This window comes from Cucumis sativus, chromosome 3 (genome assembly GCF_000004075.3).
Source record: "Cucumis sativus cultivar 9930 chromosome 3, Cucumber_9930_V3, whole genome shotgun sequence".
Lineage (NCBI taxonomy): Eukaryota > Viridiplantae > Streptophyta > Magnoliopsida > Cucurbitales > Cucurbitaceae > Cucumis > Cucumis sativus.
Window position 1 is genome coordinate 34,250,723 of NC_026657.2, and position 23,329 is coordinate 34,274,051.

At 29.7% G+C, this 23,329-nt stretch overlaps 4 protein-coding genes and 1 long non-coding RNA gene across 5 annotated transcripts; 2 read left to right on the plus strand and 3 right to left on the minus strand.

Annotated features, from left to right (window-relative positions):
* The first annotated feature begins 200 nt into the window (after window positions 1-200).
* On the plus strand, window positions 201-3,853 carry LOC101218871 (protein ALTERED XYLOGLUCAN 4-like). The gene is made up of 3 exons (XM_004147395.3): window positions 201-549; window positions 648-934; window positions 2,923-3,853. Exons 1-3 carry the CDS (start codon window positions 234-236, stop codon window positions 3,694-3,696), a joined length of 1,377 nt encoding a protein of 458 aa, XP_004147443.2. The 5' UTR covers window positions 201-233; the 3' UTR covers window positions 3,697-3,853.
* Window positions 3,854-4,179: 326 nt separating this feature from the next.
* LOC101218631 (alpha-dioxygenase 1) lies at window positions 4,180-8,453 on the minus strand. Its single transcript, XM_004147394.3, has 10 exons — window positions 8,296-8,453; window positions 7,933-8,199; window positions 7,674-7,823; window positions 6,705-6,838; window positions 6,402-6,615; window positions 5,725-5,870; window positions 5,384-5,614; window positions 5,087-5,289; window positions 4,749-4,992; window positions 4,180-4,553 (listed from the first exon to the last, which is right to left on the minus strand). Exons 1-10 carry the CDS (start codon window positions 8,416-8,418, stop codon window positions 4,328-4,330), a joined length of 1,938 nt encoding a protein of 645 aa, XP_004147442.1. The 5' UTR covers window positions 8,419-8,453; the 3' UTR covers window positions 4,180-4,327.
* Window positions 8,454-11,037: 2,584 nt separating this feature from the next.
* On the minus strand, window positions 11,038-15,084 carry LOC101206631 (alpha-dioxygenase 1). The gene is made up of 10 exons (XM_011654568.2): window positions 14,966-15,084; window positions 14,346-14,612; window positions 14,080-14,229; window positions 13,353-13,489; window positions 12,890-13,103; window positions 12,616-12,761; window positions 12,238-12,465; window positions 11,927-12,129; window positions 11,564-11,807; window positions 11,038-11,429 (listed from the first exon to the last, which is right to left on the minus strand). The coding sequence occupies exons 1-10, from the start codon at window positions 15,059-15,061 to the stop codon at window positions 11,204-11,206; spliced, it is 1,911 nt and encodes a 636-aa protein (XP_011652870.1). The 5' UTR covers window positions 15,062-15,084; the 3' UTR covers window positions 11,038-11,203.
* A 1,857-nt stretch (window positions 15,085-16,941) lies between these two features.
* Window positions 16,942-22,298, minus strand: LOC101218397 (alpha-dioxygenase 1). Its single transcript, XM_004147393.3, has 10 exons — window positions 22,104-22,298; window positions 21,442-21,705; window positions 21,169-21,318; window positions 20,553-20,686; window positions 19,709-19,922; window positions 18,521-18,666; window positions 18,151-18,378; window positions 17,786-17,988; window positions 17,427-17,670; window positions 16,942-17,321 (listed from the first exon to the last, which is right to left on the minus strand). The coding sequence occupies exons 1-10, from the start codon at window positions 22,224-22,226 to the stop codon at window positions 17,096-17,098; spliced, it is 1,932 nt and encodes a 643-aa protein (XP_004147441.2). The 5' UTR covers window positions 22,227-22,298; the 3' UTR covers window positions 16,942-17,095.
* LOC116402960 lies at window positions 20,686-21,853 on the plus strand. The gene is made up of 2 exons (XR_004215684.1): window positions 20,686-21,308; window positions 21,462-21,853. It is a non-coding gene; the product is annotated as an uncharacterized LOC116402960 (long non-coding RNA).
* Window positions 22,299-23,329: the final 1,031 nt, after the last annotated feature.

A 23,329-nucleotide genomic window follows, 5' to 3' on the forward strand; every position in this document is an offset into this window, starting at 1 on the left:
TGGTTTTGGCATATTGATTAAATTTGGCCAATATTAAATGATGTGATGATTTAGACAAAATTAAATATAATGAATTTTTGTTTTTTACTCGTGAAGTTCAAATCATTTATGTATTTAATATTGTTGGGAAAAACCCATTTATATTTCGTAGTTATTAGAAAGCATTGAGATCGTAATTGTGACGGCTGATGTTTTACTATTTTGGTGTAATTTCCACATCGAAGGAAAAATTAATGGAATTTCTCAAAATCCCAAAACAAATCCTCCTCAAAAAGACAATTTCTCTTTCTCTCTCTTTCTTTCTTCATGCCATGAAATTCTCAAGCTCTCATTTGGGGGAGAAATCCCATCATAATCGCCTTTCACAGAGAGAGAAATGGGGTTGGTTTACTCCTCTGTTATGGTCTTTCTTAGGAATGACCGCCATTGTTTCCTTCTTTTTCTTCTCCTTCTCTTCTCTTTCCCCTCCAAACCCATTTCTTGTTCTTCGTCCAAAGCTTCTCGGCCTTCAATCCGTCGTCCATGATCCCATCGCCAGCCCTCCAAAAGGTAACAATCAAACTCCAATTCCCATAACCCATTTCTCCATTTTCGTTGATTCTCACGTTACATTCTTGAATTGAGAAATTGCTCTGTTTTTTTTGCAGAAAAACAGAGGTGCAATTTGTTCAAAGGGAATTGGGTGAAGGATGTAAAAGGGGCAGTGACGTACACAAATTGGAGTTGCCCGACGATTCCTGAATCGAAAAATTGCTTTAAACAGGGGAGAAAGGATGCGGGTTTTGTGAATTGGAGATGGAAGCCAGATGAATGTGAGCTTCCGAGGTTTGATCCAATGGCATTTCTTCATCTTCTTCGTGGGAAGAAACTCGCATTTATCGGTGATTCTGTTGCTAGAAATCATATGGAATCTCTTCTATGTATCTTATCACAGGTTGGTTACATCTCCTTCTCTTGTTCTTTCTCAATCTCTCTCTGTTCTTTTTATTTATTAACTTCCGGAAACGGGTATCGATTATTCTGATTTTTTGCTTGATTTGCATGCACTTGATTGTGGAAATAAAATGGAAATCTGTATGAATTGTGTTACTTTTTTGTGTCTTCTCGGGGTGCAATTAAATAAAAAAGCATAAAGAAGGGAATAATCCTGGAGAGACTTGATCCTGTGATTTTATTTAGAGAAATGTTCTTTTCCATTTTACCTTTCTTCAACCTTTTCTTCCCCTCGGAATTCCTTTCTCATTTGTTTTTGAGGGGAAAAACAAAACTTGGTTGGTTGTGGGTAACTGCTGTTTATCGTATTTTTGGATTCTTCTTTTTGTCCAATTCTATTATATTTATAAACATTTTTAGGAGTTTTGTTGAAATATTTTATTTTATTTTTCTTAATTGCAAAATTTGAACCATTTAGTGAAGAAAAAGGAGAATGAGAAGGAGACTAAGAGATGCCAAGAAAAAAAGAAAAAGAAAAAGAAAAAAAGGTCAAAAATGGTATTAAGGTCAGTATTTGGCTGGCACTCTTTAATTTGTTTATATATATAATTCACTTTCCTTCCATAATTAGACCTTAAATTCCCACCAGAAATTGATTGGATTAATAGATGCAAATTAGGCAATAATGTTAATAACTTAATATTATAATACACACACTCAATAATATCACTTTAATTCTTAACATTAAATTCAATTGATATATTAAATATATATATAATAGTTTTTTTTTTATGTTAACTAATTGATTAGTGACAATGGAGTATTGTTTGTCTAAATTACCTTCTAACTTAATGCTTCTACTCACTTCCAAAAAGAAAAATAAAAAAGAGGCTTTATTCTTTTTCTATAAAAAACCAAGACAACATATATATATATATATATTGGATTCTTTTCTTCTTTTTCCTCAAATTTAATATGATTCATTACTTTGTTCGAAAAAATTCCATTTAATTATTACAGCATTACGCACTAATGATGATTTTTTTTGTTTTATATCTAACTCTTCTTTAATTCATTTACAATTCAATACTGATACAAGTCTATTGACAGATAGATATATGTAGATTAGAAGTATTTTTTTTCCAAAAAAAGATAAAAAGGAATTACAGTGTTAAATTTCACAAATGATTTATTATTAGAAATTTCTAAAAGAATTGGTAAAATGGGTTTATTTATGGGAAAAATAAAATTAGAGCAAAACATGTTATTAGAAGGCATCCCTACTTCTCATTCAAGTATTTTGGCCTTTAATGCTATTCAAACTATTTACAAATTAATAAGTTTTGTTTTCTAAAAATTTTATTTAAATTATTAAATTAATAGTAAAAACACCAAAAGAAAAAAAAAAGAAAAAGGAAAAAAAGGGGAACTCTTTTGATTTGAAGTAGTCAAAAAGAGAGGAAAGTGAGAAAGAATAATTGGGTCTAATCCCCAAGTGATTAAGAATTAATTATTCAATTAATAGAAAAACAAAAAGCATTTTCATGATTGTTGTGCTACATATTTGTCTCCCACTAACTTTTAATTCTTTTCTATTATTGAATGACTAAGATTAAAATTTCAATATCAATACCTTAAATTGTACTAAATTTTATTGAAAATATTATACAACTAAAAGGTATTAAAAAACATTGCATAAATTAAAAATTAAATATATTATATTTTTCAAATCAAACGAGGGGTCTATTATTTATATTATATTCATGTTAGTCCGGTTTTGTAGTCGATTTTCTTATGTTTCGTGAACCTTAATTTGTATATGTCGATGTCGAACTCATAAAATATGATTATATTGATACGAACGAGAAAAAAAAAGTGAGAATTATAGGTTTAATTTATAGAGTTAGGATGAATGTTTTAAAAAGTTAAAAAAGTATTTTGTGCAATATTTTCACCTGACTTAACTAGTTTGATGTGTTTCTTTTGAAGGTAGAAACTCCAGAAGATGTATACAAAGACTCAGAAGATAGGTTTAGAAGATGGTATTTTCCAAAAAGTGAGGTAACTCTTATGGTGCTTTGGACAAAATTCCTTGTGGCTGGAGAGGAGAGATTTGTCAATGGAACGGGAACTGGAGTTTTTGACCTACAATTCGACAAGCTCGACGATGGCTGGACACGACACCTACCCGACATCGACTACGCCATCATCTCCAATGGCCATTGGTTTTTCCGAGTGTTGTACTTGCATGAAGAAGATGCCAAAATTGCAAACTGCATCTATTGCAGTGATCCAAACGTCACAAATTATGATCCCGACTTCGCCTTGAAAATGGCTTTTCGAGCAGCTCTTAAGTACATCAACAATTGCAAAAGCTGTGGTAAGTTGGTGACATTTGTAAGGACATTCTCGCCTGCTCATTTTGAGAATGGGGTTTGGAACACGGGTGGGTATTGTAATAGAACCCGACCCTCGAGTGCAAAGGACATGAATTTAGAGAGCTTCGATTGGAAGATGAGGGAGGTTCAAATAGAAGAGGTTGAAAAGGCAAAACAAGAAGCTGGGGAGGCAGGGAGGAGATTCGAGGTAATCGACGTGACGACGGCGATGATGATGAGAGCGGACGGGCACCCGGGGGAGTTTTGGGGAAACAAATGGATGAAAGGGTACAATGACTGTGTACATTGGTGTTTGCCAGGCCCCATTGATGCTTGGAATGATCTTTTGATGGCTCTTATCACAAAGGAGGCTGCTATGGATTGAGATATATTCTTTTTTAATACACAATCATTTCATGGTCTAATTATTCTAATAATTTGTTTCCCAATTTTGTTATATATGAATTTTGGGGATGCGATTGCAAATATGTAGCTCAGAAAGTATACAAATATAATAAATATTATTAATTGATTTTCAAATATAATATAATCACCAACAAAATACGTCAATTCATAGTGACACTAGTTAAGCTATATAATTTTATCAAACTTTCAATACACGACTATATGTTGAATAGTTTGATAATAATATTCGATTTTATTCAACTTTATATATGTTTTGCACTTTTCATTTAAATTTAGAAAAAAAACCAATTTATGTTCTTAAAACTGAGGTTGAATCAAGTTAGATATATTTATGATTGTTTTTGTTATTAATTTGTAGCAACTTATTGCCTCCAATGTGTGTATAATTTATCAATAAGTTTAGTCTAATATACAAACAAGTTATGATGAGTTAAGATGTGTATTGAGGTGAACAAACATAGGCTTTTTTATTCCGAATATATGAAAATCATCCAAACTAAAATGTCACCCTAAGACATCAGGAAAGAAAATGAAAAGAAAACATGACAATAACACGACCCATGCATAAGGTTGAAAAAGAAAAAGAGTACTCAATTAGGAATACGAAGGTAAAGAGGGACGTGGTTAGGCTTGTTGGGAGGAGAATCCCAAACAGAGAAAGCACTTGATGAGTTGATCCATTTCTTTGAAATCTCTGGATGATGCCTTTCTATAACATCTTTCAAACTCTCTGTTGTTTTTACCCATTCCAATCCCTTCTTTGTGTATGTTTCTTCATTGTAATAGCATGTGAAGAAGCTATCTGCTTCTAGCCTCCTGCATTATTAGAATTTTTATTTTTTCTAGTTAGTGAAACAAAATAAAAATTACTACTACTGAAACCAAAATGGTTATAACTTATTTACTTGTAGTTTTGGTTTGGATTTTAAGAGCACACTTGAAAAGATTAGATAATCTATATGTGAGAAAATAGTTAAAATGTTAAAAAGATCAAAGTTTGGTTCAGTTTACCTTGAAGCCATGATCAAGAAAATGACAAAAGCAGTCTCACTAATAGCAAAACCTTTGATTTTCTTCTCTGCCATCAACCCCACAAGAATATCAAGTTGCTCCACATCATCATCGTACACTTCACGAAGCACTTTAATCGTATCTTTATCATCAGTTAAATCTTCCCACTTGGAGATTGGAATGAGAAATAAACCCCTACGGAAGTCATTGTACCTAGCAACTCTCCTTTCTCTGTCCCTATAAACTGCAAAATGGAAAAAGAAGATTATATTGTTTAACAAAGCAAAGAGTTAAGATTAGATGAGAAGAGAAAGGAAGGGCTGTGATTGGGTCAACACCTTCGAGAGCTGCAAGGTCAATGTGATCGGGCCTATCCTTGTTGTCCATGTCATGGGCTATGAGATCCCTAAGCCACAGTGGATAGTTAAACAGCTCAAGAGCTCCACTTGCTTGGTGACCCATTGAAACTAATAGGGCAGTGAAGCCCATCTTCTTTGAGGTCTCTTCTCCTTTGTGCCCTATCATATTCGCCATTGGCACGCTATTCATACCAACAAAACCAATCTCCATTAACTTGGTTGAAATAACCACATTACAGTTAACTGTAAAGAGTGAGAGAGAAAGAGGAGGTATACTATTCAATCAATGGTGGAGATTTATTGTGTTGATCAGGATCAACTGTGACATCTCTCAAGTAGAAAGAATCGGGTAGGAGTTGATGCATACGATACACGCTGGTGAATTCTTCCGTCAAGGAATAGGTAACACCGTGATTATTTGGTTTTTTCAAACCGACTAAGCCTCCCAATATGGATCCTCCAACGTGTCCAAATGTGTCTTTGAATTTCTTCCCCAATAATCCATACCTTTTTCAAAATTAAAGAAACAACAGTAACATTGTAATTACCAAGATGATTTTTGCTATTGGCCTAAAAATTAATATTAATATTTCTTTTAGTTCAGTAGAGTAAATTACCAATTGCCTCTCATTCCAGCAAGCAAAGTGTCAGTTTTGAGAAGCTCGACAGTCCAATCAATGGTATGAACTTTGGCAATAACGGCAGAAGTAACAAGTCTTGCACGTCTATACAGTTCTTCATCTTCCATATTTCCATATTCTTTCTGCACATAATTTTAACATTATTTCATTTTAATAAATATATATCTCTCTTTCTTCAAACTATATACATAAGAAGGAATCCACAGATGATAACGTTATGATATATGGTTGAAATATTCATATAGTCAAGAGTCAGGTACTAACAGAGATGAGGGAAGTAAGATTGTTATTCTCAAAATTTAAATGATACGTTGTTTGATGAAATTATCATTACCCAACTCAAGAAATTTGTGGATTTTCTACCGATTTATCATCGAAATCACTTCCCAATTTGCAATTTTTCTCAATTTTCAGCTTCATCTTCAATCCAATTTTTTTAAAATTTCCATACTAATAAAATTTCTAAAAAACCATAATTACAATAATAATTATTTTAATAATTACAATAAATAAACAATAAGAAAAATAAAGGAGTAATTATAAAAAAAAACCCACCTATTGTATCTTTTTGTATTTTTCTTTAAAAATATGTTAAAAAATCAACGATGATAATACACGAAACATGCATTTGGTAAAAGGTTAAAGATACAAACCTTTAGAACATCACAAACGGCATTATGTTCCTTAATAAAGAGAGCTTGCAAAGTAGAGACACCAGCCCAACTATTTCGAACGTCGCCAGAGATGGCGATGCCATCTTTGTCGTGAGGAAGAAGGCCATCATCAGCGATCTTTAGCTTCCCATCTTCATAAGTTCTTACCTTATTCAACATTTGTTCATTGCTTCCATACAAAACACTTCCATCCCTAACAAGTCCATAGGTTTAACAATATGAGGAGGACGGAAAAAGCTAAACTCGTAAGTTAACTTTCGTGGGTAAAAAAATAATTCTTACCACCAAGGTGTTCTAATGTTAATTGATCCAGTTCTGATATCAAAAAGGTCGGTGGATTCCTCTTTTGTCTTGAAGAATTTGAATGATTTCAACGGACAACTTTTTGCAACATCGGATGGAGCCACCAATTCAACCTGTACTTTCAACAATAAATAATAATTATGTGTACTCCATCTACATCTTTAGTTCAACACAACTTTAAAGAGTAAATAGATTTGAATGACATACATGCTTAATCAATCAAGTAGTTAGGTTCAAATTGACTCGTATATATATTTGCTTGTTTAACACAGGAAGTTTGAATCAAACAATTTTAAGAAAATATATGAAACATTAAAATAGATTGGGGTTCATATGAAAAAAATACATATTATTTACTTGAAATATATATGAAAAAAAGAAATTAATTAGTTATAAAAGGTGAATTTTGATAAATACAATTTTTGTTATTATTTTGAATCAACATCACGAGAGACACTTTCTAACTTTTAAGCGTTTTTAACTCGTTGAGTAACATGCTTAAATTTGCTTTGTTTTGCTGCATGTTTTGGTAAGATGATCAATTTGGTATGTGCGTGGTACACAACAAATGACATAATTTTTTTAAAATATGTAATTAATTTATATCTTAAATTACTTCGTCTTCAAATTTAAATTAAAATGTCAAAGTTGTATCTGTCTAGAGGAAATAAATACACAACCACTTTTTATCAAGATGTCTATATATATTTATATATATAAACATTGTGGATCTAAAGGGACTAATAATCTAAATTTGTATATACAATTAATTATGTGATGCAACCATGACATTTCAAACGTATTAAAAATACAATAATATATTTATTTTCTTCTTGGTCTTCAAAATTTTATTATTTTTTTAATGACACTCTAAACTCAACTATTAAAATTTGAATTTATATTATAATTAAATAAACGAGGAGATACATAAAAGTAATAAAACCATACCTGTTTAGTATCTTCCAAATGATCCATCCAGTCATGAACCATGAATTGAATCCAAGAAGCTGCAATCACATTGAACTGCTTTCCAGTGTCTATAAGTTTTTTTCTTGCCAGAAGTTTTGTAGCAACAACCATAGGATCGGGTTTCAACAACTACAAAATTTTTATCAAACAAATCATTTTTAAGTCTTAGGACTTAATAATTTTTTGAAATAAAAAGTAATGATAAGCAAAAACATATGAGGTAAATGATATTGGATACCCTTTCAGATTGGTCTACGGGATGGACATTTCTACCAAAAAAGGTTCCTTGGGAACCAGCGTCATCATCGAACGGATCTGTGTACCTTCCATCAGGAGTTCGGTACGGGCAATCCTCTGGATGGCTTCGAACTCCGACTGGAGTATTTTTTCCGACTTTGTATAAGCTATATCGTTGATGAAGATGTCGACGAGCAGCGAGATACAATAGTCCCAAAAGGACTGGAAGCTTGGGCCAAATTCCCATTTTATCAATAGAATGTATAATCTGTACGTAATAAGTAAAGTGATTTTAGTGGTTAAAAAAAGTACAATAAAACATGAAATGCACTATAAAAAATTAATTGAAAACGAAAATGTTTACCAAGAACCGATAGATATCCAAAACAGTCATCCTTCGAGCAAGTTCATGAAAATCTCTGTGGACGAACAATCGAACGAGTAATAGTAAAATAGCTTTGATGGGTTTCAACAACACAGACAACATTTTTACTTCTCTCTATTTCTCTTGAATTATTTCGTTATAAGATGAAATCCTAAACCCTTTAATTATGCCAATATATATAGAGATGAAGATTGAGATTTAAAGTCAAACTTTTTTTTAATTAATGCAAAATAATATTAGTTGGGATTTTAAATTAAAACATGGTAGGCATGCTACCTTGATGAATTGGTTTTTAATTAATCAACTTGAAAGAAGTAAAGCAATTAGAAATTTATATATCATTTTAATTGGTAGCTTCAAATTTTTCTCAACACTGTTTTTAGTTTACTAGTGATATTAATGATCTAAACCCTTGTAATTAGTGAGATGTATACATAGTAATTATTTTACTATTAAAGAGATTAATTACTCTTAATTAAGAAGATTAATTACTCTTAATTAAGGAGATTAATTACTCTTGTGTGTGAGAGTTTGTTCTTTGATTTGCATGAAAAGTAGTATGAGTAGAAAACTGTGAACGAAGGTAAATTGTAGATGCTTAAAAAATGTCATTCAAACAAATATTTAATAGCAAACAATAATATAGCTTTGTTTGTGTTCCAAAATCATCAAACAAAATTATATAGTTTGACAGTTGATAAAAAACCTCAAAAATATTATCTATGTTCTTCTATGTAAAAAGATGTTTTAGCTAGATGATATTTTTCTCATCCAAGATAATGAGGAAGGTTAGACATTAGCTTGGTGATTTGATTGTTTATTTATCTGAACACAAAGTTGGAAGTTTAATCAGGTTAGAGTGTTGTTAGACATGTATTTTTCAATATTTAAAACAATAACAATAGAGTAAGAATATTTTATACCTCTAAAAAGAAATATCTATCATTAAAGGAAACTTAACTTAAGATGTCTACTGTATTGAAAAAGAGTTACATGAAACTAGTATTTAAGTTATGTAAGAAGTTGACTACTCTAATATATAAAGGTTCTCTGTTAGAGGGATTTATATGAAACACAAAATAAATGGGAGAGTCATGCTCATGCATATGTTAAATACATTATTAGTCTAAAAGTGAGAGATCCTGGAAATAAATCTATAACTTAACTTTTCATTTTATAAAAAAACCCACACAGCATTTAAGACTAAGTACAGTTTGAACACTAAAATGACCTCAGTGTGCACATGTTTATATTCCTAATTTTAAACCCAACCCTATATCTATATCTATATATATATGTGTATATATATAACACATGCTGAATAGGTTTTTAAATGATTAATTTTAATTCTAATAGGTCCCTGAAATTACGAGAAATGTGAGGACAAATTTGTTCATCATTTACATCTTTGATTTGACTTTTTTTTTCTTATAAGAAATCTACAAAGTACACGAACATAAAATTAAAAACTTAATTAAAGTCTCATTAGACACAAATTTAACTTTAGTCATGTATAATGATAGTTTTTGTTTTCTTAGTAAAACAATTGCAATGTGAGAGATCGAAATTTTCGAACTCTAAGAAAAAGGTCATGTCAATTACCGTTGTATTAATTTTTTTTCTTTCATGTTTACCATCGAATAGAACGTTGATTACTTAATTCACTTACTTAATTTAAGAAAAGTTGAGTATGCCAGAAATTTATATTAAACACAAAATAAAAAGAACTCACATGTTAATATATATTTTAAAGTTAGAGAGATCCAAATATATATAAATCTATAAGTTAACTTTAAAATAACCCCATAACTTAGCATGATGTCTCACAACATTTAAGACTACTCACTAACCTCTCCTAGGTTTCACACCTCCATGTGAGTATTCCTTTCAAAAGTTCTCAAAATATATTTATAATCCATTCTTTTTTCCCCTTGATTTCCACGCCTCACTTATGACAACTCTAAAAGTTCAATTTTAAAACTTTTAAGAGCTTATGAATTCAACTCCTATTATCGATAATTTAAGAGTGTAATATGAATAATTATGAATTCATGGTAGTAGTTTTTGTAATTTTTCATTTATAATAAATGATATTCTATGCGATATTTTCAACTCATATAGTTTAGTTCCATCTTTTTTCTATCGTCGCACGTAATATATGTATAATAGAAAAGTAATATTCATTTTAAGTTAGTATGTTATTGATGGAGTTTTTTCAAAAATAGAAAAAATTGCTAATTATTTAGGCTATTTCATAGAACAAAACTAAAAACAACTAAAACTGATTACAAATATTTATCAAATATTATATATATATATTTTTTTTTTTGACAATTTCTCATTATTTTTATTGATGGTTAGTGTTTGTTATTAATTAAAATTTTTGTAGTAGCTTATCCACGCTTCACACATGTGTGTATATATGTATAAATATATATATATATATATATATATTTATTTATTTATTATTGTTGACTGCTCATTATTTATTATGTATGTATATATTTTATTGTTGTATGATCTCATTAACAAAGTGTGAGGAATTTAATTATATAAAAAAATTGACTATAAAAGTTTTAAATCAATAGTTGGATTGTTTTAAATCTTTAATTTTTAAAAGTAAAATATGTTAGATGTTGGATCGTTAATTAAAGAAGTTATTGGTTAGTTAACTTGTGTATGGTAGTGTTATGTAAATTAAGGTTGGAGTACATATATATATAGAGAACCAAGAACAACACCACATATAATTTCTTTTATTTGGAAAATATGAGAATCAAAATCTAAATTTCACATTAAACCATGAAAGCAAACAAATGGAAAAACAACATGACAGCAATGCAACCATGAATAATAAGGGTGAAAAAAACAAAAGAAAAGACCCCAATTAATGAGGAATACGAAGGTAAATAGGAACATAGTTGGGCTTGTTAGGAGGAGAATCCCAAACAGAGAAAGCACTTGATGAGTTCATCCATTTTTTTGAAATCTCAGGCTCATGTCTTTCTATAACGTCTTTTAAACTCTCTGTTGTATTTACCCATTCCAACCCCTTCTTTGTGTACGCTCCTTCGTTGAAATAGCATGTGAAGAAGCTGTCTGCTTCCAGCCTCCTGCATTATTAAGGTTTTTATTCCTTTGAATTAGTCGAGTACCAAAATGGTTATAGTATAATAAAAATAGTACTTATACATACTTAATTTTTAAAAAATAAACAAATAGAGATAGAAAGTTTGATTTACTTCACCTTGAAGCCATGACCAAGAAAATGACAAAAGCAGTCTCACTGATAGCAAAGCCTTTGATTTTCTTCTCAGCCATCAACCCCACAAGAATATCAAGCTCCTCCACGTTATCATCGTACACTTCACGAAGCACTTCAATAGCCTCTTTATCGTCCGTAAGATCTTCCCATTTGGAGATTGGAATAAGAAATAATCCCCTACGAAAGTCATTGTACCGAGCAACTTTCCTCTCTCTATCCCTATAAACTGCAAAAAGGAAAAAAAAAAAAGTATTATTTAACATGATAGCAACTGTGAAACAAAGGGTTCAAATTAATTAGATCAGAAGGAGAAAAGAAAATGAAGGGCGGAGATTGGGTGAACACCTTCAAGAGCAGCAAGGTCAACGTGATCGGGCCTATCCTCGCCGTCCATGTCATGGGGTATGAGATCCCTGAACCACAGTGGATAATTGAACAGCTCAAGAGCTCCACTTGCTTGGTGTCCCATTGAAACTAATAGCGCAGTGAAGCCCATCTTCTTTGTGGACTCTTCTCCTTTGTGCCCTATCATATCACTCATTGGCACTCTATTGAAAGCATAAAAGATCAATATCCATTAAATTAGATGAAATGTGCAGAATAATTTCTGATGATTGATTATACATACAGAGCGAGAGGGAGCTGAGATGAGGTACTTTTTAGACAAGGGTGGAGATTTGTTGTGATCGGGATCCGCATACACATTTCTGAGGTAGAAATCATCAGGTAGAAGTGGATGCATACGATACACACTAGTGAATTCTTCAGTCAAGGAATATGGGACACCGTGATTATTTGGTTTTTTTAAACCCACTAAACCTCCCAAAATTTCTCCTCCAACATGTCCGAATTTGTCTTTAAATTTCTTTCCCAATAATCCGTACCTTGAACCAATGAGTCATTGTTACTTGTAAGTTTAAAGTAGCGTTGATTATTTTAAGAATGGTAATGATACTTTTCACTGTTCACAGTGGGGATTGGAGCTTAATTCATGTTGAAACTTTTGAAAGAACAAACGGAAAATAGTAATATACCAATTGCCTCTCATTCCAGCAAGCAAAGTGTCAGTTTTGAGAAGCTCAACCGTCCAATCAATGGTATGAATTTTGGCAATCACAGCAGAAGTCACAAGTCTTGCATGTCTATACAAATCATTATCCCCCATATTCGTGTATTCCTTCTGCATTCAATTCTAACAGTATTTTATTTAAATATATGTACCTCTAACCACAATCGATACACCCTTAACACTCTCCAGCTTTAATCCAAAAAGAATATGTTGAACAAAATTAGATGAGAGATACAAACCTTTAAGGCATCACAAACGGCATTATGTTCTTTAATGAATAAAGCCTGCAAAGTAGAGACACCAGCCCAACTATTTCGAACATCGCCAGAGATGGCAACACCGTCACGATAGTGAGGAAGAAGACCGTCGTCGTCGATCTTTAGCTTCCCATCTTCAAAAGTTCTTACCTTCCCCAACATTTCTGCATTGCTTCCATACAAAACACTTCCATCCCTGAACAAAGCCAATAAATTTGTATGAAAGCTAGATGATTACAAAATTCTTATCCTTAATTTTGTTTAAAATGATGATTAAAGATTTAAATTTATATTTAATAGACTATTTGATTTCTAAAAATGATAAATTTATCCAAGCGTATTAAACATAAAATCAAAAGCTTAACGATCTAATATATATATTAAAAAGATTAGAGAACTACTACTAACATGTAATTTTAACTTTTGTGGCTTAAAAATTACTTACCACCAAGGTGTTCGAATATTAATAGATCCAGTTTTGATGTCTGAAAGGCCCGTGGGAACTTGTTTCGTGGGGAAGAATTTGAACGATTTCAATGGACACTCACTTGCTACTTCACGTGGAGCCACCAATTCCACCTCCTATACTCTCAACGATAAAAAAAAGTTAAACATAACTTCAAAGAGCAGAAAATTTTCAAATTTTTTACTTTTCGATCAAAGATAATATACACACTTAACTAGTTGAGATATGTTTAAATTGTCTTATGCTTCACTATTTAACACCATTACGATCAAGGTGTGAGTATACATATCTTTAACTAGTCAAGTTATATGCTCATGCTAGTTAGCTTAAATTCATATACGGTGTGTTTATATGATTATGTAATTTATTATCGAGATATAATGAAAATTTCACTTCCAAACGTTAAGTTTGACCTCTTTTAACTTTATATGCTGCACAAGCTTTCAAAGCCGATATTACTTCTTTAATTTTTTTTTTTTTTTTTTGCAAATTTAGAACTAATAACCTAGATTTGTATACATAATAAAACTATACATGTATGTAAATGTGTCAAAATAAAACAGGTTTAGATAGTTCAAAATAATATATTTATCTTCTTCTACGTCATCAAATTTTTCTTATATTTTTTTAACATTTCAAACTCCAATTATCGTTGAACTTTGTATTTAGATTATTAAATAAATAAGATGGGTAAAAAATAATAGACCTGTTTGGTATCCTCCAAATGATCCATCCAATCATGAATCATGAATTGAATCCAAGAAGCAGCAATCACGTTAAATTGCTTTCCAGTGTCAATAAGCTTTCTTCTTGCCAAAAGTTTTGTAGCAACTACCATAGGATCAGGTTTCAACAACTACAAAATTGTAATCAAACGCATTCTTTTAATTAGTTTCAACTTAATACACACTTACTTTATAAAAGGTGACGACCAATGAAAAAAAAAACATATATATATATATGATCTAATACCGTTTTGGATTGATCAACGGGATGGATATTTCGACCAAAAAAGGTGTCTTGTGCTCCAGCATCTTCATCGAAGGGATCATTGTACTTTCCATCTGCAGTTCGGTATGGAAAATCCTTCGGATTGAACCGTACTCCACCAGGTGGGGCTTTCCCTACATTGAACAGGCTATATTCTTGATGAAGATGTCGACGAGTTGCTAGATAAAGTAGCCCTAAAATCACAGGAAGTTTATGCCATATTCCCAATTTATCAACAGAATGTACAATCTGCAAATTTAAGAAAATGTGAATTTGTTAGCACAGGTTGAGAAATTTTTTTTGTCTCTAAGTTTCCACATAAACATGTGCTTTTATTCTTGTGATAAACTAAAAAATATTTATTTATTTTGTATACACATTTTGAATATTTTTTCTTCCTATTTCATAATACTTTGAAAATTTTCCAAAATATAAAGAAAATATTATATTTTCTTTGAAGGACTAAAACAAGAAACATAACAATATTTATTAAAACAAAACAAATAGGGTGAGTGAGTCGTGTTATTGTTTGACAAATAAATTTGTTGTTTTAAAACAAAGAAAATTTTTACAACAAAACAATCATAGGTGAAAATGGTTACCAGAAACAGAAAGGTATCGATCATCGACATCCTTCGAACCACTTCATGAAAATCTCTGTGGATCAACTTTAAAACAAGTCCTTTAAAAACACCCATTTTTTTTTCTCTCTCTATTTCTCTTCAATTGTTAAAAGAGAACTTGGAATCCCCATCTCTCTCCATACCAATATATATAGAGAGATAAAAGAAAGATTAAAGAAAGATTTCAAAAATTGACCAATTATTTAAATTCAAATTAAAACAATATTATTTTTGTATTTTGAATAATTAAATTAAAAGGGGTAGATATGCTACCTTCAATTATTTTTTAAACAAATCAACTTGGAAGAAGAAAACAAATTAGGAAATTTATATTATCATCATCACCTTCTCAGATTATTCACAACTTGTTTTTGTATATATCATCATTTCTTAAAGAAATAATTATAAAAAAGAAATTGGCATTTACATTATATTAGGTATAGAAACTAATTTAGGTTAGTGAAGTCTAGATATTTTATTAAACTTGTTTGATTATATGTAATGTTTGAAAAGGATCAATCTTATCTATGAGGTATATATATAAATACAAATAATTGATCAACAAAGGGAAAAGAAGACTTCACACACTAATACTCATCTAAACTTAACATTAAAATGAAGTCAACGAAAATGGGAACACATAGAATATGGTATATATATCTATAATATTTTAACAAATATATCTTTTGTTCTTATATATTTTGTTCCATTGCATCTTTCTTTAATATCAACAACCTTTTTTTTGTTATGAACTTTAATTTCTTTTAAAATAATAAAACGAGCTTGTATCAATAAACCTTAGCTTGAATTTATATAAATGTTATGTTAATGCACTTATCAAATTTGGAAGAAGGTATGAAATTAGTTCATGACTTAAGTTAATGTATTTATAAAAATTTAATGTTTAAATTGATATACAATGCTATTAATTTATGACTTATATTGATAGAACATTCAAAGTTCAATGTTAGAATTGATATAAATAATTAGTTTAAAGTTTAAATTGATATAACTCCAAATTAATTTAAACACATCTAAGTATTTACAAATTAGGTTGTATGTGCAAAAATGATACGACCTATGGTTCGAGTTTTGTAGGGTATTTTAGTTCAATTAATACTTATAGAAATTGATTTATCAACTTTTGATTTCTTTAATCAAGCTGTAACAAAAGAAATAAACATTCATGAACAATTAAACTCATTTTTGGAATCCTCTTCTGCTTCATATTGGACGAATTAAAACAACACACAAAATATGAGTGAAAGCTTTCTATCCATGTCATACCTTCATCTTTTGTGATTTTAAATAACAATGCATATAAAATTGTAATTGATGTCTATATCTATAGACCTATATTTAATGGATGAGTTACATCACCAATGTATTGAAAATTTGGTTCAATATAATATAGACGGTTCATAAATTGAGTACATATTATTGTAACTATATATTTTCAAATGGATAACATGTGTTTAATTTAAAAAATTTAGGTTTAAAAAACTAAAGACCATGATTTAATATTAAAAAGTTTGAATAACACCAAAAGTGAGTTTAGCACTTATCGACAATTAACATCCACTGGTTCTCTTTAAATTGTAGGTTTTATCACTTATTTCAATCATTGTTGTAAAAAAAAAATTGATATATATTTAAACATTTTAAATGTATGTCTAATAAGTTTATAAATCTATATTAACTTTTATTCTAATGGCTATATGTCCTTGACCTCAAAGAACTTGAGGTTAGATATATCTACTCAACATTAAAGCAACTTTAGCATTTCTCTAAGAATCATCCTAGATGAAGAGGTTAGGTATTAAGAAATGCAACTGAGCTATTACACATTTTTTTAATGAACTTTCAGGAGTAAATTATTGCAATGATATGTCATATGTTTAATTCACAAATAAGTTAATAATTAAGTTGTATTTTCATATACATAAAACATGATGTGCGCATAATGAAAAACAAGAACGAGAGTTTTATTTATTTGGAAACTATGAAACTGAAAATTCAAATTTAAACATTTAAAGATGAACTAAAGAAAAATAAGAGACAACATAAAATGGCTATGAATACGAGTGAAAAGAGAAGAAAAAAAAGAGGTCAATGAGGAAGACGAAAGTAAATAGGAATGGGGTTAGGCTTGTTAGGAGGAGAATCCCAAACAGAGAAAGCACTTGATGAATTCATCCATTTGTTTGAAATCTCTGGGTAATGCCTTTCTATAACATCTTTCAAACTCTCTGTTGTGTTTACCCATTCCAATCCCTTCTTTGTGTATGTTTCTTCATTGAAATGACTTGTGAAGAACCTATCTGCCTCTAACCTCCTGCATTATCAAGATTTCCTTTTTTAATAAAAATTAAATTTGTAAAAATGATCACAGACTTTTTCATATGATTTTTTTACTTAAATTGTTTTCTTTTAACTTTACCTTGAAGCCATGATCAAGAAAATGACAAAAGCAGTCTCACTAATAGCAAAGCCTTTGATTTTCTTTTCTGCCATCAATCCTACCAAAATATCAAGCTCCTCCACATCATCACCATACACTTCACGAAGCACTTCAATTGCCCCTTCATCGTCCGTTAGATCTTCCCATTTTGAGATTGGAATGAGAAACAATCCCCTACGGAAGTCATTGTACCTAGCAACTCTCCTTTCTCTGTCTCTATAAACTGCAAAATGGAAAAAAGAAAAGTATTGCTCAACATAATGTAATTGTAATTAAAGAAACAAAGGGTTGAGATTGGATGAGAGAAGAGAAATGAAGGGCTGTGATTGGGGCAACACCTTCAAGAGCTGCAAGGTCAATGTGATCTGCCCTATCCTTGCCGTCCATGTCATGGGGAATGAGATCTCTAAGCCACTGTGGATAATTCCACAGCTCAAGAGCTCCACTTGATTGGTGGCCCATTGAAACTAATAAGGCAGTGAAGCCCATCTTCTTTGAGGTCTCTTCTCCTTTGTGCCCTATCATATTCGCCATTGGCACTCTATTCAAAAGGAGAAGGAAATTAAAACAAGAATATCCACTAAATTAGTTTAAACAAGCAAATAATTACTCAATCATTGATGATGTTATTATATAAAATTGATGATGTTATTATATAAAAGTGACAAAACTATTACGAAGAGAGAGAGAAAAGAGGAAATACTTCTCAACCAATGGAGGAGATTTGTTGTGATCGGGATCAACGGAGATATCTCTAAGGTGGAAATCATCAGGTAGGAGAGAGTGCATGCGATAAACACTGGCAAATTCTTCTGTTAAGGAATAAGGTACACCGTGATTATCCGGTTTTTTTAAACCCACTAAACCTCCCAAAATGGCTCCTCCAACGTGTCCAAACGTGTCTTTGAATTTCTTTCCCAATAATCCATACCTTGTAAAATTAAAGAAACCACTTTAAGTTATAACTATGATTTTTGCAAATTGTCCAAACGGTAGAATATTCAAATACAATGTAAAACATATCTTTATTTAAATTATTGAAAGAGTAAGAGAAAAAAAGGTTAAAAATATACCAATTGCCTCTCATCCCAGCAAGTAAAGTGTCCATCTTGAGAAGCTCAACAGTCCAATCAATAGTATGAACTTTAGCAATTACAGCAGAAGTCACAAGTCTTGCATATCTATACAAATCTTCATCCTCTAAATCTTCATCTTCCTTCTGCATCCAATTTTAACATTTATTTTATTTTAGTACATGTATGCACATATATATTTATAACTTTACTTCACATTTATACTTTTACAAATTAGATGTCTTACCTAAAAAAAAATCTATTTTAAAGTAAATATAACTAATCTCTATCAATCTTTTTACATAAAAATATAAAATATATTCATATATAGTACTTTTTTTATATATAATAAATATAGAGACTAAAATAAAATACATTATAGAAGATAAAACATTATTATTATTATATTATTATTTATTTTTTAAAGTTCATTTCCAAAGCTTTGAGCTTGTTAATTTAACCAAAAAAATATATTTCAAAACACACAAGTAACATTTTTAAATAAAAGAAATAAATAAAGAATATAATAAGAAAGAAGAACATCAATTACCAAACAAAAGAATATTTTCTTTTTCTTCTTTGTATTTTTCTTAAAAGTTAAGAAACATGTTAAAAAAGGGAAGATGCATTATTGTCCTTAAGATCTAGTTTTTTTAATAATCTATTTTTACAAATTTACCTCTAACTTTGATCCTCATATATATATAGTTTATACTTTTAAAATAATTTTTTTTTCTTTTTTTAATTGGTATGCCGGATGAAGATTTAAATCTAGAATCTCATGTTCATAAGTGCTACAATTGAGGTAATTAGCTTAGTGGTGATAGCTATTAATTAATTTTAAAAAATGGAAAATAAAAAATAGCATAATAGACAAAATATCTACTAGAAAAATAATTTTTTATCTTTTAATCAAGTGTAAATAATTGTTTCTTTTTTCTTTTGAAAAAATCTCTTTGATAATTAAGTTTCTTTCATCATTATTAAAATTAAATAATTTAAACTTTCACTTCACCGTTATTTTAAATTAATTAATACACATCAATAATCTTAAATAACTAAGAGTGAATTTCTATTTATCTTATAAGAAGAGGGTCATATCTTTTAATTTTTTAAACGTGAAATTCTCAATATATTAACGATCCATGCGGAATATGCACTAGACAAAAGGGAAAAAATTATACGAACCTTTAGGGCGTCACAAACTGCATTATGTTCCCTAATGAAGAGAGCTTGCAAAGTAGAGACACCAGCCCAACTATTTCGAACATCACCGGAGATGGCAACACCGTCGTTGTCGTGAAGAAGAAGGTCATCGTCAGCAATCTTGAGCTTACCATCTTTATAAGTTCTCACCTTCCCCAACTTTTCTGCATTGCTTCCGTACAAAACACTTCCATCCCTAAACAAAGCTCATAGATCAATGAAGATCAGAAGAGTAGGCAGAAAGATGTATTTTTTTTTTCTTTGCTTATTAGGATTGAGTTAACAAATCCAATCCAATAACTGGTTTTTTGGGTTTTTGAAAATTAAATTTATAGATTCTTCTTTTAATAATAAACTTCTTTATTTTTTTTATTCAACTTTTCATTAATGCGTTATAAAAATCAAATCAAAATTTTGGTAACTAAAAGAAGTAAAATTTTAAACTTTGATCCAGATTTTAAATGTTTCTTTAAAGAATGTAAAAGGAAAGAAAACACACATAGATTTTAAAAACAAAATTTTACTTAACCAGATCTAAATTTTAATATAAGACTTTATTTGATATATGCACGTTTTGAAATTACAAATTCAATTCTTAAGTTTTTCTTTTATTTACTATATATGTCTTTGGAAGTTTAAAATTTATTGCACAAAATTTAACTTTATATCTAATCACAAATCGTGTAATTTTTAAAAATTACAAATTTATCAACTATTTATTAAACTAAAAAATTAAAATTATTAAAATTAACAAAATTGAAAGTTTAAGAAATTTGATAGATACTTAAAATATTTATATAAAGAGGAAGTTGAAAAAAATTCTTACCACCAAGGTGTTCGAACGTTAATAGATCCAGTTTTGTTATCAAAAAAGCCAGTTGAAACTTGTTTTGTCTTGAAGAATTTGAAGGATTTCAATGGACATTCACTCGCAACTTCACGTGGAGCCACCAACTCAACCTATTTAACAATAAATATATAAGTATAGTTATGTTTAATTTATTCAAATCATCGTTAGCTTCTATTATACTTTATGTTTATTTAACTTCTTTTTTTAACCTATTTCATTTCAATTTCTACACTTTTTTTTTCCTTATACCTTTAGTACAAAATCTATAGTAAAAAACTTTAAAAATTGAAGTTAATTTATATTTTGAATGTAGCACTTTTGATTCCATGTAGGTTTAAGAAAGTAGAAATACATACACAAGATTCCAAACAAAATGTCCTAGGCATAAAATTTAAAATATAGTACACACGTGATGCAACCAAAACATTTTATAGGTTTAAAAGTTCAAAGAATAATAATATATATCTTGTTTTTGTTTTTTAGTGTTCAAACTTTTCTTTAGATTTTTTCTACATGCATCAAACTCTATTCATTCAACCTACTTTGCACCGATTTTGGTTATTAAATAAATAAGATAGTTATAATATTAGACCTGTTTGGTATCTTCCAAATGATCAATCCAATCATGAATCATAAATTGAATCCAAGAAGCAGCAATCATGTTGAATTGCTTTCCAGTGTCGATAAGTTTTCTTCTTGCCAAAAGCTTCGTCGCAACCACCATTGGATCAGGTTTCAATAGCTATAAAAACATTGTCAAACATATTACTCTTTGAGCTTCGATTTAATAATATATTTTTTTAAAGAAAAGTATCGACTAAATGAACAAAAGGTATAGCGTTGTATATATGATATTATATGATACCGTTTTGGATTGGTCAACAGGATGGATGTTTCGGCCAAAGAAGGAACCTTGGGCACCAGCTCCTTCATTAAAGGGATCGTTGTATTTTCCATCTGCAGTTCGATACGGAAAATCCACTGGATTGAACCGAACTCCAACTGGAGTTCGCCCGACATTGAACAAGTTATATTCTTGATGAAGATGTCGACGAACTGCTAGGTAGAGTAACCCCAAAATCACAGGAAGTTTATGCCAAATTCCCAATTTATCAACAAAATGTACGATCTACAAATCCAAAAAATGTGATTCAAATATTAGCACGGTTTCATGTTTTTGTTTTTCATTTCTTGTTCTTATGTTGGGATGAAATGTGTTTAACGATTATCCATTTATTCATTATAAATTTAAAGAATGTCTAAGAACTCTTTTTTTCTTTCTTGTCTTCAATTAAACTAGCTAGCATAAGAAGCAAAAACAAAACAAAAAATTATTACGTTTTTCTTAGATACAAAATAAATCATATAAACATAGAGTATGAAATTAAGAAAAGCAAAGAGGTGGCCAAATATTATTGAGACAAACAACAATTGTGTCTCAAAAACTATTTAGAAAACAAAGAAATAATTGCTGAAAGAAAAGCAAAATTTGAAATACGTAATAGAAAAACGAAAAAATATCATTACCAAAAACAGAAAGGTATCGATAACAGTCATCCTTTGAACGACTTCATGAAAATCCTTATGAACAAACTTTTGAAGCTCTCCTCTAAGAACAATTTTAATGGGTTTCAATAACTGAGACAACATCTTTTCCCCTCTGATCTCTCTCTCAACTCTTTCTCTCTTCAATTGTTAGATGAGAATAATGAAATTTGCAATCTCTATATCTCAATATATAGAGATGAAGGGATAAATCTAATTGTCAAATGTTGACCAACTTTTTTTGTAATGTAATCATATTATTTGGGATTTTGAAATATTAAAACGTGGTGGGCATGCTACCTTGAATTTTTTTTTTCCTTTCAAATATTCAACTTGGAAGAAGAAAACAATTATTAATATTTTCTTTCTTTCAAATTATTCACAATTTAAAGAAAACAGAGAGAGAGAAACTTAATTATTGTATGATTATTATATTATCACATTTTCTTAAAATAAACAAAAATTTTTTTTGATGGGTTTGCATATATAATATATAGAAACTCATTTGATCAGTTAGTGAAGTACTCTTTTATAGATCAAATCTTATCTCTAAGCTATATAGAATAAATAAAATAACTTATCAATGAATATAATAACAATCTCTTGAGCTCAACCTCCATCAGCAGCATTAAAAATACTTATTATCAACACATTATGTTTAATTTATTCGATATAACTTCCCTAATAGAAAGTACCTCACTCAACTATTATTTAAACCATTATATAATTTGTCCTTAAAGTGAATATAGACTCATTGTATTATTTAAAAAAAATAATAATGAGTTTTTTGTCAGCATTGAAAGTAAATTCATTCACAGCTTCAAAAGTTGTGATTATTTCAAATGAGAATAAATTTTGTACAGAAAAAAAAGTATGGGATTTTTCTTATTATATATAATCAACCAAAATAATATCTATTGTCTTTTTCTAATTATTTCTGTTTTATTATTATCATTATTTGCATATAACACGTTAACCTTGCATTCAATAAATTAGTTATTAATTCTCAAAGTTTGGACGTGTATTCTTGAGTTTTATTTTTAGTTCTCATGACCAATTTGATTGTCCAATTTTTAAAAGATACCTTGTTTGTTTCTGAGTTTTAAAAAATAAGTTTAAAAGATCTTAAAACAATTTTATGTTTGATTTTTTAAAAAATAATTATATAATATTTAAAATAAAAATAGTTTTAAAGAGAATTTGATTTT

What these genes read in the sequence shown, in the direction of transcription:
- LOC101218631 (XM_004147394.3), bottom strand. Translation starts at nt 8,418, where the DNA reads ATGTTGTCTGTGTTGTTGAAACCCATCAAAGCTATTTTACTATTACTC. An exon ending in TGGATATCTATCGGTTCTTG is followed by an intron (nt 8,200 to 8,295) that starts GTAAACATTTTC and finishes TATTACGTACAG; the next exon opens with ATTATACATTCTATTGATAA. An exon ending in TGACCTTGCAGCTCTCGAAG is followed by an intron (nt 4,993 to 5,086) that starts GTGTTGACCCAA and finishes TCCATTTTGCAG; the next exon opens with TTTATAGGGACAGAGAAAGG.
- LOC101206631 (XM_011654568.2), bottom strand. Translation starts at nt 15,061, where the DNA reads ATGGGTGTTTTTAAAGGACTTGTTTTAAAGTTGATCCACAGAGATTTT. An exon ending in TCGATACCTTTCTGTTTCTG is followed by an intron (nt 14,613 to 14,965) that starts GTAACCATTTTC and finishes TTAAATTTGCAG; the next exon opens with ATTGTACATTCTGTTGATAA. An exon ending in TGACCTTGCTGCTCTTGAAG is followed by an intron (nt 11,808 to 11,926) that starts GTGTTCACCCAA and finishes TCCTTTTTGCAG; the next exon opens with TTTATAGGGATAGAGAGAGG.
- LOC101218397 (XM_004147393.3), bottom strand. Translation starts at nt 22,226, where the DNA reads ATGTTGTCTCAGTTATTGAAACCCATTAAAATTGTTCTTAGAGGAGAG. An exon ending in CAGTTTGTGACGCCCTAAAG is followed by an intron (nt 18,667 to 19,708) that starts GTTCGTATAATT and finishes AATTGGATGCAG; the next exon opens with AAGGAAGATGAAGATTTAGA. An exon ending in GCTGGGATGAGAGGCAATTG is followed by an intron (nt 18,379 to 18,520) that starts GTATATTTTTAA and finishes TAATTTTACAAG; the next exon opens with GTATGGATTATTGGGAAAGA.
- LOC101218871 (XM_004147395.3), top strand. Translation starts at nt 234, where the DNA reads ATGGAATTTCTCAAAATCCCAAAACAAATCCTCCTCAAAAAGACAATT. An exon ending in CATCGCCAGCCCTCCAAAAG is followed by an intron (nt 550 to 647) that starts GTAACAATCAAA and finishes TTTTTTTTGCAG; the next exon opens with AAAAACAGAGGTGCAATTTG. An exon ending in TTCTATGTATCTTATCACAG is followed by an intron (nt 935 to 2,922) that starts GTTGGTTACATC and finishes TTTCTTTTGAAG; the next exon opens with GTAGAAACTCCAGAAGATGT.